Consider the following 15,534-nt stretch of genomic DNA (forward strand, 5'->3'; position numbering starts at 1 on the left):
CAACTGATTAAGAGCCCAACTTAGCCGTACACATTTATAGCCTATTTAAAGCCTGTTTAGAGTCTTTAGACCCCCTCTCAACCCTACACGTTTAAAACTTGTTTAATGCCTATTTATAGATAAATGGCTCGATAGTCCATTTAAAGCCCGTCTAGCTTGATTAAAGCAAGAAAACTGACCGACTGTTTATAATTATGTCCATGACTGTCATATGCAAGCCTGATTATCTGTTCAAGCGGTTGTGGTGCAAGCATGGTTTTAGTTCACCATATTAGAATGGGCATCAACCATCCCAAAACCAATATAATATCAATCCATATCGGTAAATAGATTTTTAACCTTTTTACCCTAATCGATACCATTCAACCGATATGAATCGCCCCTATCGAGTGATCTGATACCAATACTGGAACCATGGGTGCGAGGGCAAAAAATAGTGACGCTTGGTTAGGCCCGCGACCAAGCCCAAGCGAGACCAATCGGTTGACACAGGCGGCGCCCCCATGGTAGAAAAAAGAAAAAAAAAAGCATGTGAAGAGAAGAACAAAGGAGGACAATGAAAGCGAGGCAGATTCGCTAAAGAGAGAAATTTATTACTGTCCTCCAGCTCGTCGACAAAGTTTCTCTCTCTCCTTAGCGGGAAGAAAAGGATCACCTGGCGTTGTAGGGTTTCACCCGCGAAATTTGCAGAAATCATGGCAGATTCGAGAGCTCCTGGATTTATCTGAGGCAATAAGGTAAAGGAGAGTTGGAGTTTCTGCCATGGCTGATTCCTCTAAAGACGACTTGGTTCAGTTGCTCAAGAGATTAGGCGCGTATCTTACAGTCCAGATGTCTAACCTCTTATCGATCTCCCCCGATAATCTGGTTCTCATCTCTACCTTCTCTTCTCGAATCTCCGTTCGAATTTTATTACTTTGGTTGCAGATCTGTTAGGTTTTTCTACTTACAAAAAATGTTTCTTCTAATTATCATCCTTTTCATTATTCTTCAAACAGATTGTTCTTCTTTTTACTTACAACAAATCACTGATTGTTAATTCTGTTTGGAAATTAATTTTGAGATCGATGATTCATGTGCTGGCTTCATATTGGTATTATGGGAGGAGTTATTGATTATTTAGAAATGGATGTTTCTAAGGGTTGGGATTGTGAGCTCTCTGGTGATAATTTTTAATAGAAGTGAATTTACAGTAACTTTGATTATCCGAAGGGCGAAGAATCCATCCTTCTCGAACATTTCACCAATATTTGTTCCTAATGCCTATTTTGAAACTGAGACTACTTCCCTACTCACAATTTGTCCTTTCCTCGATGCTATTGTTTCTTGAAGTTGCACTAACCACTGGATTTAATCATTAGAAACTTCAACATTGGATTTTATTGGATTTTTACGGTCTTCATGATTCGCCCTATTTTAGTGCTTCGGAGGGTGTCAGTTAATTGGGACATGAGGCCAACTTACATGTTACAATTGTCTTGAGCTAAGCTATATCACATGCAAATTAGCTTTTCTGATAAATGGGATTTTCTCACTTCCTTTGTATTGATGTCAGAGTACTCGCAGTGTTGGTGCTCTTGCGGGGCTTGTTATTGCTTTAGTTTTTACTTGGAGGTTGTTGAGAACTCCCCCAACACATCAAAGAAGACGACCCAAACGTCAGGCCCAGGCACCTAGTAGTTCTGGAGTCAATACTCATACAGACGCAGTTACAGTGACTTCTGGACTGAGTTCATCTTTAGAGGATTCAAGAGCTCAGAATGTAATTGATGAGTTCTTCCAGCCAGTAAAGGTGTAATGTCATTGTTTTTGTAATCAAATTGCATCTTATTTATTATTCTCTGTATTTTGACACCTTTGCTTTCTTTGTTTCAGCCAACACTAGGGCAAATAGTAAGGCAAAAGTTGTGTGAAGCAAGGAAGGTATTTGATTTTCTGTCATCTATCCATTTATTAAGCAACTAATCACATCGCCTTTCATCTGACAGTTAACCTCTTTGATAGAAAGTAATGCTTATTGATATTGAGGTAACGCAGAACATGTGTAAATACAATAATGTGGGTCTGTGTGAATCTCTACACCAAATCCTATGAGAGGCATTTTTAGAACCTTCTGCCATATATGTAATCTATTCTAATCAAGTGAATTGAAATTTTATCGGAAGTGGAATATGTAGCATATCTGCTAAATTTGGTTGGACTACAAATTATTGATTGGTTCAACCATGTAACAAAGAAAAGTGAAACACCACCAACCCCCCCACCACCCCCCCCCCCAAAAAAAAAAAAAAAAAAAAAAAATATTCTGCCAATAAAGTGAATACCTGTCTGGTGCATTGCATGTTCAATCATAAGTTGACATGTCTTATATCTATGCAGTGGGTAGGCTGCCCAGAGAAAAAAGGGAAATATGTGAAAGTTTAAGGCATTGGGAAAGGTGTTAGGACCTTCAGAAGCGCTGAGGCTTAGCCTGGTTTTCATTTATTTTTAAAGGCTAATTTTTTTTTCTTTTTTTATTTTTTTGGGGAGAGAGAGAGAGAGAGAGAGAGAGAGAGAGAGAGAGAGAGAGAGAGAGAGAGAGAGAGAGAGAGAGATGCTGAATTGGGTTTATTTTCATATTTTATTTTTTTGGAGAGAGAGATGCTGAATTGGGTTTATTTTCATGTTTTGTGGGAATGGACCTACTTTGAGTGGGACTTTGGTATCAACTGGCATGCTTGAGATGCCTGTATTCTATGGAGATATAGAAGATTCTGCTTATTTTTAGCAGGTAACTCAAGTGGAAAGTGTGATCACATACACAGGGCTCCTGGGAAGCAAGTATGGTTTATGGTCAATTCACTGCCAGAATTTGCTAGTACATGTTGGTTAGATATTAGGCAATTTGCATTGGAGGATGATGTGTAGATTTAAGCTGGTTAGTTCTTGGGTTGTCAGGTAGGACATCATGTGATGGCAGTTTGCCTCTTTGAATTACAAAGGGATCTGACATTGGATTCACTTCCTTCTAGAGGTATCAAATTTCATGATGACCAATGAGTTGTTTTTTTCCCTTTCTCAATTCAGAGAAGTTATCCAATACCCTGCTTCTGTTCCCAAATTCTTTAGTATGTACCATACTAGGATAACAATTTGAAGCTGGGAGGATAAAAAATTCCTGGATTTGTTTCCATTTTAATTTAATGATATACCAGTGGAATAATCTGGGTTAGTTTAATTGATGCAATTCGAAGCTGTCTTATATTTAAACTGTTCTTTGGTTTCATTGGTGTGATGAATTGGACATGTTGGTTTATTGTTTTGAGGGATTCTTGTTTCTTCCTTATCATGGAATTTAAATAGCTTGTATCGTGGTATTTTTTCCCTCTTGTTTGTAGGTTACATGCCAATTGCTTGGTGTAATCCTTGAGGAGAGCAGTCCAGAAGAGCTTCAGGTGTGGGATGTTCTTTTACTCTCCGTCTGCTTTTTCAAACTTTTCTTTTCTGTTATTTCTTTGCATTAAGTGGAACTGTTAAAGACAGATCCATGTAGCCGAAATACTGACATTGTTGTCTACTTTTCTTTCTGGACAGAAACAAGTTACTGTGAGGTCTTCTGTGCTGGAAATATTGCTGGAGATCACAAAGTTCTGTGATCTTTATCTCATGGAAAGAATCCTGGATGATGAAAGTGGGGTCTGTGCTAGTGTTATTTTTTAAATATTCGCATGTAACCCCTGGGCATTATATTATTGTTTCATGAAAACATTAAGACAATGGAAAGTATTGATATGCCTGTTATGTCCAAATGCATGCTGGAGTTGATCTGATGTGCATTTCATGTACCTATTTGTGTGCTTGGATATTGAGGCAGACCTCACATGTTTATTGCACTTATGCTATTTGCCAGCCGTCCTTATTGACTATAGTATCCTTGCTGACTATAGAAGGGAACAATTCTGTGCAGGAAAAAGTTCTTTTGGCATTAGAGAATGCTGGGATTTTCACTTCTGGTGGCTTGGTTAAAGATAAGGTAATAATCAGATATTGGAAAAATATAACTGGGAGTGTTAAAAATACTGATGAACCATATGATTCCTTTGGAATTATGGATTTAGTTTGTCTCTACCTAAGATGTCTTTCCAATTCAGTTGTGCAGGTTCTCATTGTTGTATAAATGGATCTAACTATATATTTTATTTTTGCAGCATTACCACCACCTGCTTCCTGCGACCTTGAATTGCTATTAAATTTTCAATTTTGCTCTATGTTGCCTTTTCTGTTAATACTTAAATTCTCCTGTTAGTTGCTTATAATGTTTGGTTTACCTTGAGCTGTAACTTAGCAAGAATAGTTACGCCTATCAATTGTTTCACTTTTTCAGAATAGTTTTTTCTGGAACAAGCTGAATTTGATAGTATGGATGCGTGAAAAAGTTATCCCTGGGGTTTTGTTTGGGTGGGTGGGTGGGTGGGGGGGGGGGGGGAGAGGAAGTAAACTCTTAGTGAAGTTTTGCGAAGAAGTTCCGAAGTTGGTGAAATGTGGCATTTCCCATAGAAATTATCCGAATAAGTCCTGAAGTTGGTAACACATTCATTGTTCTGATTAGGCCGACATCGCTGGTCTGCTCATTGTGGTGGAGTCTTCTGACTAGCAATATTTCACTGTTCAGTTTTGATTTTAATTGTTAGGCATTAAAATCTCTGATGCTTGTGATTGAATTCCAGAAATTTCATATGAATGATCTTATTTGTCAATAAATTGTTGTGCAACCCTCCTAAAGTTCTGTCTATTTCCTTCTGTCATCACTAGCTTTTTTTTTTTTTTTTTTTTCTTATATTTGCCACTAATTTTAATTCTGTACTAAATGCATCTGCAGGTTCTCTTCTGTAGCACAGAAAATGGCAGGACATCATTTGTTCGGCAACTGGAACCAGATTGGCATATTGACTCAAATCCTGAGATCATCTTTCAGCTGGCTGTATGATATTCGTCTTTCTTGACCTGTTTCTTCTGCTACTTTGTCCATTGATTTCTAATTTCTTGTATTCCTTATAGAATGCACGATTACAAATCTTTCTTTAATCCTTGCTACTTGTTTCAGAGGTTCATCAAGTATCAGCTCCACATCTCTCCCAACAGACCGGAACGTACTGCTTCTAATGTTTTTACCTCCCCAACTTTGGAGCAATTTTTTGGGTTCACAGACCGAAGTTAATTCATGACCATACTTCCACAAACTGGTAAGAGATGCATCCGTTTTATTTTCACCTTTGGTTTTGTTTGCATGTGCACTATACAAGGTAGTCCGATGTGTCTCATTGGACTATGGATCCAATGAACCACAGGGGACGATGATCATGGATCCAGTGAAGTTACTGCAGGTTTGGGTATGCACAAGCATTTTCTTATTCTAGTTTTGGTTTCTGAATATCAGCATTGTCATTTTACACCCCTCATCCAGGATTGAATCCTTGGCTTGATAGGCTAATGTCCAGCATGTTTCAGTGCTTAAAGCTTCTTTTTGTTCTGGTTGCTGTTGAAGGTGAGATTACAACCCTGAAGATGATCTCCATTGTTTTCAAGGAGCTTTCCATGTTTGAAATTGTGCATCATCTTAACTCTTTTGAAACTTGACAGTTGGATACGGAAGTGTCTAAAATCTTTAAGATGCTTAGTTCTCAATATGTTTTATTTTGAGAATGTAAGTCCAGAGACATGGGTTCATTTGGTGGTGTTAGATATCTCTTGTGTTGATATTTTGCAAGAAACTTTACCCAAAAAAAAGAAAAAAGAAAAAAATTCATGCAAGAAACATGCTTTATGAAAAGGCTCCAGGTTCCTATGTCAGTGGTTGAGTGCATTATTTCCCTTGTGACTATATGCAGCTTCATAGGTGTTGATTGCTGATTCGCAGCGAGTCCAAGAATTATATATTGTGGTAATGTTTCTGGATCTGAAGCATTATCCCCAAATTATTGGGTCTTTATTGCCTTGCTTTGATGGCCACTGCGGCAAGTGTAGTTATTCTTCCCTTGGTGTTCTTTACTTGAAACAAAGAGAGCAGGGGTAACAACTCATTCATCAAAAATGAGTTGGCCTAGCCCTTTGGCATGACCAGGTATAAAAGCAAATTAGAATTCAAGGGGCACTAATTTTAAAAACACATTCAGAGCTCTTCTTTGAACCATTTTCCAAATCCCAAAAAAAAAAAAAAGCAAAAGAAAGGTTGTGTGATTTTATAGTGAATACTCTGGATTGCAAGCTACCAAGACACTCCCAAAAGTTCAAGCAGGTAAAATTGGTGCAATCAGGATGGTGGAAAATGATCACATGTGACCTTGCGGTCCCATGGTGATCAAATCCCAGCAACTTCAAGGAAAATTTATATGGTTGTTTATTTGTGATATGTATCTCAGAACATGAAAATTGTAGCTCTCCAAGTTATATTTTGTGTGGTTAAAAAATTAGGTCAATCCGAACTTGAGAGAAAAAGTTATGTTATTTTTACTGAGCAAAGGTTGACTGTAAAGCTTATGCGGGCAGAGATTCTAGATGATGTCTTGGTAGACTAGCAACGGGGTTTTCTAACGGCCATTTTATAAGGGTTATTTCCAGGGGGTTGATTGGCCACCTAGGTGATCGACCGGCTTAGAGCTGTTTGAGACTCTTTTGGCCGCATTTCTTGGGCATTCCTTCTCTATGTAAGAGAGGCTTATGAGAGTTTCATCTCAGACTTGCACATTTTTTGCACATCCTTTAGTTTTGGTTTGAAGGGTTTTTAAAGAATCAAAGTATTGTGCTGTAAACGTAGAAATCTATTGAGGTTTTTAGATTGTGCTTAAGTTGTATGTCTAATTTTTGAGCATTGTGTTAATCTTATTTGAATGCCCTTGAAAATCATGAGAATCTTTGGACTGACAAATCATGTATTAGGTGGATTGCTAGTGGGGAGTCTGGGAACAAGAACTATTAAGTTTTTTCACTTATCCACTAAGGTGTGGCACTCTAAAAATTTAAAGACACGGTTTCATGCTTAGCGAGGCTATCAAGGTTTCGTTATCTCATTCCTCCTTTTATGAAAGTAGGTTGGGTGATGACTTATCTTGGTGGTGGATGTAATGCATGTAGGACACATTGGCTTGACTGATCTATATGGTATGTCAGGTAGACAACGGGTACCTTATTATAGTTTGTCGTTATAAGCCGGTGGTTGATTTGTAGTTGTGCATCAGGTTGACAGTTGACACTTATTATTATTAGCCATAACCCGTCAATCTTTTGCATGGATCCTTGCGCTCGTCCTTGCTTGGTATCCCCATATAACCGACCCCATTAAGTTGGGATAAGGTTTTGGTTGTTATTGTTGTTGCTGAAGGAGGATGGTTCTGGTCACCGAACTGAGTCAAATGATGGATAATATTGTGGAATATTTTGAAAATTTTCATGAAACAGTCCCAAGAAAATCACCCAAATATCTTGAATTGCATCCCATCTATTATTGACAAGGTTGATATCTTTGGATTGGAGGCTGTCCCCTATAATGAGGAGATTAAGAGAGTTATTTGGAATCTGGATCTGGATAGTTCTCCTGGGCTGGATGGATTCTCTAGTGTGTTCTTTCTTAAATGTTGGGATATAATTGGTGATGATGTATGCTTGACGGTTTTGGTTTTTTTTTTTTTTTTCTCCTCCAGTTTGGGTGTGATGCCCAAGGGGATCAATAACAATTTTATTGTCTTGATTCCCAAGGTGGATGGTGTAAGTTCTCTCGATAAGCTTAGGTCTTTTTGCATGAGAAATTTCTTTTGTAAGATCCTGACAAAGATCTAGGTATTGAGAGTAATTCATATTCTTCCAGGTTGATCTTTGAAGAAGCAAGGGGTGTTTCAAAATGGAAAGCTGATTCTTTCTAATATTGGTTTGGCGTCGGTGCTAGCCAATTTAATGCATCAATATCTTAGTGGTGGCAGTATTAGTAATAAATTAGATGTTCAAAAAGTTTTTGACACTCTTTCCTAGGAATTCTTGTTTGTGATTCTGAGGAGGTTTAGATTTAGTGAGAAGTGGATGCATTGTTGCATTAGATTCTCATTTCAACCAGAATTTCCGAATTTTAATGGTGGCCTTGTGGGTTTTTTTAGTGTGCAAAGAGGTTTGTGGCAAGGTGACCCCATTTCTCCGTTTTTATTTATTTATTTTTTCTTTTAGGGGGCAATGTATTTCTGTGTTGATTAGGGGTGCCTATTTGTAGATTTCCCACTTACTATATGGGGTTGGAAATTTTCAAAGAAAGAGTAAAAAAGGATTCCTAGAAGGGAAAGCCGATTGTCTGGATGGAAGGGAAAGCACTTATCTTTGGCTGGCAGGGTGTAGTGATTCTGAGGAGGTTTAGATTTAGTGAGAAGTGGATGCATTGTTGCATTCGATTCTCATTTCAACCAGAATTTCCGAATTTTAATGGTGGCCTTGTGGGTTTTTTTAGTGTGCAAAGAGGTTTGTGGCAGGGTGACCCCATTTCTTCGTTTTTATTTATTTATTTTTTCTTTTAGGGGGCAATGTATTTCTGTGTTGATTAGGGGTGCCTATTTGTAGATTTCCCTCTTACTATATGGGGTTGGAAATTTTCAAAGAAAGAGTAAAAAAGGATTCTTGGAAGGGAAAGCCGATTGTCTGGATGGAAGGGAAAGCACTTATCTTTGGCTGGCAGGGTGTAGTTTGTTCATTCGGTGATCTCTAGGATTCCTATACATGACTTGTTAGTGTACTGGTGGCCATGCTTGGATGAGGAATTTCATTTGAATAGGTGATGTGGAGGCTGAGAAGTTTGTGGTGGTGAAATGGGATGAGTTGTATGGGCCAAAATTTGAAGGTGGTTTTGGCATTTGGAGGCTTCGTGATGTGAACAAGGCTTTGCTTTGTAAGTTTCTTGCTTGGCAGATCAAGCATGAAGATTCGACAATGTGTCATTTCTTCAAAGCTAGATTTGTTAATAAGGCTTCATCAATTTTTCCAAAGGTGAGGAAAATTTGGTGCGTCTCAGAAGGAAAAATGGATTGTAGGTGAGGACAATAGTATTACTTTCTGGAAGGATAGCTGGTTGAGTAGCAATTTGATTATAGTCTTTAGGGCTGGACGTATCTCGTCTCTGAGTTGAGTCCAAGGTTTTAAGATTTTATCCGTGAAAGTAAATGGTTGTTACTTCCGGCTTCATTAGGTATGATGAATAATATTCTTAATGCTGCTAGATTGATTAATTTGCTATCTCAAGGTGGTGTGATAAGTGCTATTGGAGTTTTGAATCCTTTTTGGATTTTTTCTGTTAAACCTGCTTGGGAGGAGTAGAATGTGAAATCCTAAGGTGCCTTGGGCTTCAGTTATTTGGGGTCGCAACCTTCTTCCTAGGAAGTCTACCTTTGGATGGTGGTCGGTCCATGGGAAGCTTCTTGTGGATGATTAAATTCAATGTAGAGGTGTTCAGATGGCCTCTAGATGTGAGCTCTATAATGGGGATTCTGAATCTTTGTAACATTTGTTTCTGGGTTGTAGTCTCTCTAAGGCAGTTTGGGGATTTTGTCTAGATTGCTGCGTTTTCACTTGACACCCCCTTTGCTCCTTTTCTGGATCTCCTTTGGTGGTGGAAGAGCGACTAATTGCTTCTTGTTAGAAGGTGCTTGGTTCTCAGGTGCTGTTGTTATTCCATATCACTTGGTGGATGGAAAGAAATTCTCGAAGATTTGAAAAAATAAAAATAAAAAAGGAACTCCCAGACAAGTCTGTAATTTGATCTTACTTACAGGATCTTAATGAGGTGAGTTCCAAAATGCATGGTTTGGTTAGGGGTGTTTTCGAGATCTCGTGTTCTAGGAGATTAGGTCTCCCTACTTGGCCTCCACAAAATGTTTAAGAGATTTTTTTGGTGCAGGCCGGCTTTGATTGGATTAAATTGAAAATTGATGGATGTTTTTTGGGAAATCCAGAAAGAATTGGAGCTAATGGTATTTTCAGAGATCACTTTAGTGTTGTCTGCTCATTCGATTTGTTTGTTGGCCAAAAAAACAAATTTTGAAGCTGAATTTGCTGGGTTTATTTCTGGCCTTTATAAAACAAAGGAGTTGGGGGATTAGATGCTAGGATAGAGTGCGACTCTTTATTGTTCTTCCATTCCAAGCTAAGAAAATTCCTTGGTTCGTGATGCAAGATTGGAATTATCATCAATCATTTTTTTCTTCTCCAATTTGATGTAAAATTTCTCATTGCTATGTGGAGGCAAATCTGATTGTTAATTTCATGGCTAAGGAAGCGACCACTTCTTACATGATTGGCTTCTCCTCATTTGAAAGAGTTGTTGAAGGATCCCCGATACAGACCTAGATATCGTTTCTCTAAGAAAGGTTAATAATATGCATTTTTTTCCACTTAGGAGTGGAGTGTTACCTGCTGATGGCATTCGAAAGAGGGATTGCCCTTTCTGTTGTGTTTTTTGCATTCGTAGATGTCCATACATTAATTCTATAATCTTTCCCCTCATTTTGAATATACATTTTCCTAGTCTTTTTAGGCAAAAAATAAAAACAAGGGGAAGAATGTCCATTGTTGTAAAATTTGAGTGTGCGCCACACTTGGGTTTAGGGGTGTCAATTGGTTGGGCCTAATCAAGCTTTGTCACTTTATGACCTCACCCTGTGACTGTTGTGTAAGTTATCAGGCTTCATGGGCTAGGCATGGTGCCATTTATAAATGGTCGGTTGGGTATCAGGCTTTAATCAAGCTACAAATAATTGAGCTGAACGGCTTGTAGATGGGTTAGGCTTTAAACGTGTTAAGCTGAGTAAAGGGGTTCTGAATAAGCTCTGAGTGGGTTCTAAATGGGCTTTAAGCATGTTGGGTTGAGTTGAGCTATTCATTGGTTGCCCCAGTTGGGTGTTTGTTTGGTAGCACCCTTGCATGGACCAAACTGAGTTTGGGTTTTCCTGGTCGGGCTAAGTCAGGCGTGATGTTGTGCACCCGAAATTGACACCCCTATTTGGATTACTAGTGATTGCAGAAAACGATAAAGGTTTGATTGTAAACCGAAACACTTGGGGTTTATTGTGATCAATGCTATTTGTATATTGATAACATGGTGGAAAGTAAAAATCGTACGAGTACAACTTGATAGTGGTATAAGACCATTATATGTCGATATTGAAGGATTGTATCGAGCTGTATCGGACGGTTTTGCCTTGTGTTTAAGTAAAAATTAATTTTTCAAACAATTTTACCCTTTTAATAAAATCATTCCACAGGTACTTTAGGCAAGTATCAGTATTGGCCATAGTTCTTATGCCCAATCCGATACCAAAATTATAAATCATGCTTGATTTTTTTTTGTTATTTACATCCTATAGAATTGCCCAAGGGGACTTTACTTACACACACAAGAGGGGAGGGGGATGATAAGGGGGGGGGGAATATGTGTGACAGGAGTTGATCCCTAGACCACAAACTTGGCACCTGCTCTACCAGCAGAGGTTGCAACTAGTGCGTTATGCATTGGATTCACTAAAAATCATGCTTGACATTGGATGTAAGTGAGGTTACTAAACAAACATATAATTCCGCACTCTTGTGCATCTATGTATTGGGGTATTTGTCTGGATCCTCTCAGCCATCTCAGCCATCGAATGTCATGCATCCATCTGAATCTGTTTGAAACATCGTATGGCCAGCATAGAGTAAATTTTCACCCTAAAAATAAGAAGCAAGGATTAGATGGAAATCTATCTAACTAGATGAAAATAAAATATTGCATAAAGCAATGACCAAATGGATTTATATAGTGTCAAACTATTTTAAAATAGTGGGGGTTTTATTATGATAGATACCTAATCATAAAAATTGGTACATTTCCAGGGCGCTTAATTAGTCGGCCTCGGGGGGAATTTTTGTAAATTCATTGATCACTTCCTCAAAATTACTTTGGAATGATTCAAATGTTAGGTAGGGGTTACACAATACCCATGAAGCTCAAAATTAGAGATGTAAATGGTTTGGATACGGAATACGGATCGAATTAGGATTAGATGTGATTGGATTTGGATATTTCTTGACTGAATTTGAATACCCATAAACAGATACGGATGTGGATTGAATTCGGATTTTTGACTATTTGTTTACTCTTTGACTTATATAATCAGGACCTTCCTCCCCCTAATGAATACAATTTTCTCTTAATCCATCTTTCTTAGTTGTTTTAGCTTTTTTCCTCATTCTCTAGAGCCTGTCTATACTTCAAAGAATCTCCAAAATCATTAGTTGATGATCTAATCAGATCTGATAATTATTTTGGATTAGGATATATGAGTGCAAGATCTCGTCTTCCTTGAGGACTTACACAACATAGATTAGAACTGGCCTGGAGGGAACTCCAAGAAGGAGGCTCCGATGCCTAAATCAAATCCTGAAAACTAGAGTAGTAATTCTTGATCAATCTTTTGCATTATTAGAGTCTTACCCTCTTAGTTTGTTTTGATTCCTTTATATAGTGATTTTCCTTCCTCTCTTGATTGGTTGAGATATCTTCTTGAAGGACGATGTGGACTCTCTGCTTATCGGTAGATCCACTTCCACTTGTTGTTGAGTTGGCCAACCTTGTAACGGTTAACTTAACCATGGTCCACCTAGACCAAAGCCTAGTTAAATAACTGTCTACTCTTGTGTGGTTAAGGAATGTGGTTAAGACCAGAGGTTGTTTCTCCAACTTACGCCTTCATGGACCTCTTTGTTGTATGAGGTGAGGTGTAGGTGTAGTGAGCATAGTAATTGCTTAGTCCGTGTTTTTTTTTTATTTTTTTTTTTTTTTTTTATGGTAAAAATTGCTTAGTCCGTGTTGAGGTCAGGTCTAGTAACACCGATCACCTTGGTAGAACTAATATATACCGACCATAAAGCCTGGTTTAATATTGGTTGAATGGTCTTTCTTCATATATGGTATATCAGGATCTAGATGCCCCTAAACAGAGATGGATGCGGATTTGAATTTGGATTTTAACCATCCATTTACATCCCTACTCAAAATAGGACCTCATGCTAAGGGTGCCGGTTTCAAACGGACATTATTTATCGAAACAAAACGAAACCAGTTAAACTGGAATGGATAATATTATTTGATTCGGTGTTGGTTCTACTTATTATAAAGAAAATGATTTGGTTAATTTGGTTTTGAATCTTTCACCCAAAATAAAATCGATAAACCGTTAACCAAATAAAATTGAATAGAAACCAAAGAACCAAACTGCTAAGACGAATATGAACCATATTTCCAGTTCAACCGGAAGATTATTATTCGGTTTGGTGTTGCTTTTATGTATTATAAAAGAAAATGAACTGAATGAGTTTTGGTTTTGGACTAATAAACCATTGACCGAATAAAACTGAATAACAAAACCATTAAAAATCGAAGAAAACCAATTACGAACCAAATAATATGCATAACTAATTCACCTCCCCACCCAAAGAAAAAAAAAAAAAAAAAAAAAAAAAAAAACTGATCCACATGAACCACATAACAAAAAATTAAAACCAAACCGGTAATAATCTGTATAATTGAACCCCTTACAAGCCTATTAACTGAAACCGATTGGTATTCAGTTTGGATTTGGGAATTTGAAACTTATTAATAATTGTTTTGGTTTTGGTTTCTATCAATTACAATAGAGCCGAACTAATCTGAACCATTTAAACCTAACCAAACCGATTAATATCCATATTTTTGGGCATCCACTCATCATCACGACTACAGCGCAACAAAATGAGGAGTATGTAGAAAGGGAAACCTGGATCTGCATAGGAGCGTATGTGTGAAACTATATCTTTCTCCACTCTATTCCTTTCCTTTGCCACTCTTCTCCTTTAGGCTCCATTTGGTTACAAGGGGAATTTAAGGGAACTTAATAAAAAGCTTTTATAATCATAAACCCCACAATTATTTTTTTACTTTTTTATTTTTAGGTGTTGGAGGAACAAAATACATGAAGTGCGGGTGCTCTCTACAATAAGATCCAGTCTTTTGAAGAGATGAGGGGTTCACAAACTCAGTATAGGGATAATACTTATCTTTAAGAAACCTAGTCCAAAATGCCATTGGATTAGAGTATTAGCCATTTATCCTTCTCCAGTTCTTCTCTCTCTTATCTCTTTAGGTTGGAGAGCTAGGGTTTGTGAAATTCTAATTATGACGAGAATAACATTTCTGTTGTGTTATCTTTGTCACCCCTGCAGAGTTGCTAGTTCGAGTGCTGTAATCCTTCAGAGAACCTGCACTTGTGGGGTTTTAAGGTAATATTCATTTAAACTTGTACTGCACGTTTCATGATGTGGGGATGCAGAATTTGTATCCAGCATTCTCACCATCAATAATAAGACTATTAAAAGAGAACCTACGTTGGTTATGAATTCTTATTCCAATTACAAAAAGTGGGATTAGATATTTATTTTGTTTCTCTGTTTGCACTTAGCATGTTTTTATTATGGGGTTTCTTTTTCAACAAGGGTCCAATTTTAGTCAAAGAATTCCTTCTATTCTTACTTATTTTCCTTTTTTTTTCTCTTTCAGCTCTTAGTGGTAGGAGCTTAATTAGATGGGTGGTTGACATTGAATAGGGATTGTTTAGGCTTTATTTTCTTTTAAATATGTAAGAGTTGTAAATGCTCATTCTAGGGAGTTGATTAATGTATTGAGTTTGAAGTTTATCTTTTTTTAAATCTTAAAGAACTTTACTTCTTCTAAGCCTTGAAATTTTGAAAATAGGTATAGAAGAGCTTGTAACATGTCGGCTGAGTACATTCCCACCCTCTATCATTCCTTAAAGAGAATGGTAGTCAATTTCATGTTTTTGGTCCCCATAATTTGGTATCAGATTTGACTGGAGAATTCCTATGGCACATAGGTGTACAGGCGGCCACACAGCATCACTTGAAAAAATCAACCTTAGAGAGAAGAATTGGTAGCTTTGCCAACAAGTTTCTGAATTGATTCTTGATTATAAGTCGATAGTAGAGTATGTTGGAATTTAAATTTCAAAATATGGTTATATTTGTCTTTTCAAATGGTCATTTTGAAATTTTGCTTTTAGTCTTTTGTATCAAAAGGTCTTTTTTTAATTTTCAGCTTTCCCTCCCAAAAATGCTTTTCTTGTTTTGTCTTTTAACACTTGTGAAGTAGTAAGGAGCTAAAACTTCTCACAAAGTTTAGTTCCACATTAGCTAGAGATGAAAGAAAACTCGGACATATATATGGGAATGTTTGTTAAGGGTGCAAACCCTTTGGAGAGGCACCCTCCCTTGTCATGTGTGTGGGGTTCCTGGGGTTCTTTCGGGCCGGGTTGGGTAAGGCCGTGGCCGGGGTTGGGTGTGGGTGGTTCAAAGAACCTACTACTTTTACTACATGTAATTTTTGGCTTGGCTCCACACTTTTCCTTAAGGGACATACATATTAATGTATGTACCCAATAAATGTACATACATATGTATATGCACCTTTATGTATGAGTCATGTACCCTTCCCCATAAGTG

General features: G+C 37.6%; 1 protein-coding gene across 9 annotated transcripts; it reads left to right on the forward strand.

Moving 5' to 3' along the window:
• Positions 1–542: 542 nt before the first annotated feature.
• On the forward strand, positions 543–5,809 carry LOC122072114 (peroxisome biogenesis protein 22-like). Of its 9 annotated transcripts, none has more exons than XR_006138333.1 (10): positions 543–867; positions 1,556–1,792; positions 1,876–1,923; positions 3,378–3,434; positions 3,574–3,675; positions 3,947–4,012; positions 4,859–4,960; positions 5,084–5,222; positions 5,328–5,369; positions 5,444–5,809. XR_006138333.1 is itself a non-coding variant. In XM_042636664.1 (9 exons), exons 1-8 carry the CDS (start codon positions 763–765, stop codon positions 5,195–5,197), a joined length of 831 nt encoding a protein of 276 aa, XP_042492598.1. In that variant the 5' UTR covers positions 543–762; the 3' UTR covers positions 5,198–5,222; positions 5,444–5,809. The 9 variants fall into 9 exon arrangements, 5 of the variants coding, with proteins under 5 accessions (XP_042492598.1, XP_042492599.1, XP_042492600.1 ...); XR_006138332.1 differs by having other exon boundaries at positions 5,466–5,809; XR_006138335.1 differs by having other exon boundaries at positions 5,525–5,809.
• The last annotated feature ends 9,725 nt before the right edge of the window (positions 5,810–15,534 follow it).

The sequence above is a fragment of the Macadamia integrifolia genome, chromosome 2, assembly GCF_013358625.1.
Source record: "Macadamia integrifolia cultivar HAES 741 chromosome 2, SCU_Mint_v3, whole genome shotgun sequence".
Taxonomy (NCBI): domain Eukaryota; kingdom Viridiplantae; phylum Streptophyta; class Magnoliopsida; order Proteales; family Proteaceae; genus Macadamia; species Macadamia integrifolia.

Excerpts from the sequence above, each read along its gene's own strand:
- LOC122072114 (XM_042636664.1), top strand. The coding sequence starts at position 763 with ATGGCTGATTCCTCTAAAGACGACTTGGTTCAGTTGCTCAAGAGATTA. Across the intron at positions 1,793-1,875 it reads AGTTCTTCCAGCCAGTAAAG|CCAACACTAGGGCAAATAGT; the intron begins GTGTAATGTCAT and ends TCTTTGTTTCAG. Across the intron at positions 1,924-3,377 it reads AGTTGTGTGAAGCAAGGAAG|GTTACATGCCAATTGCTTGG; the intron begins GTATTTGATTTT and ends TCTTGTTTGTAG.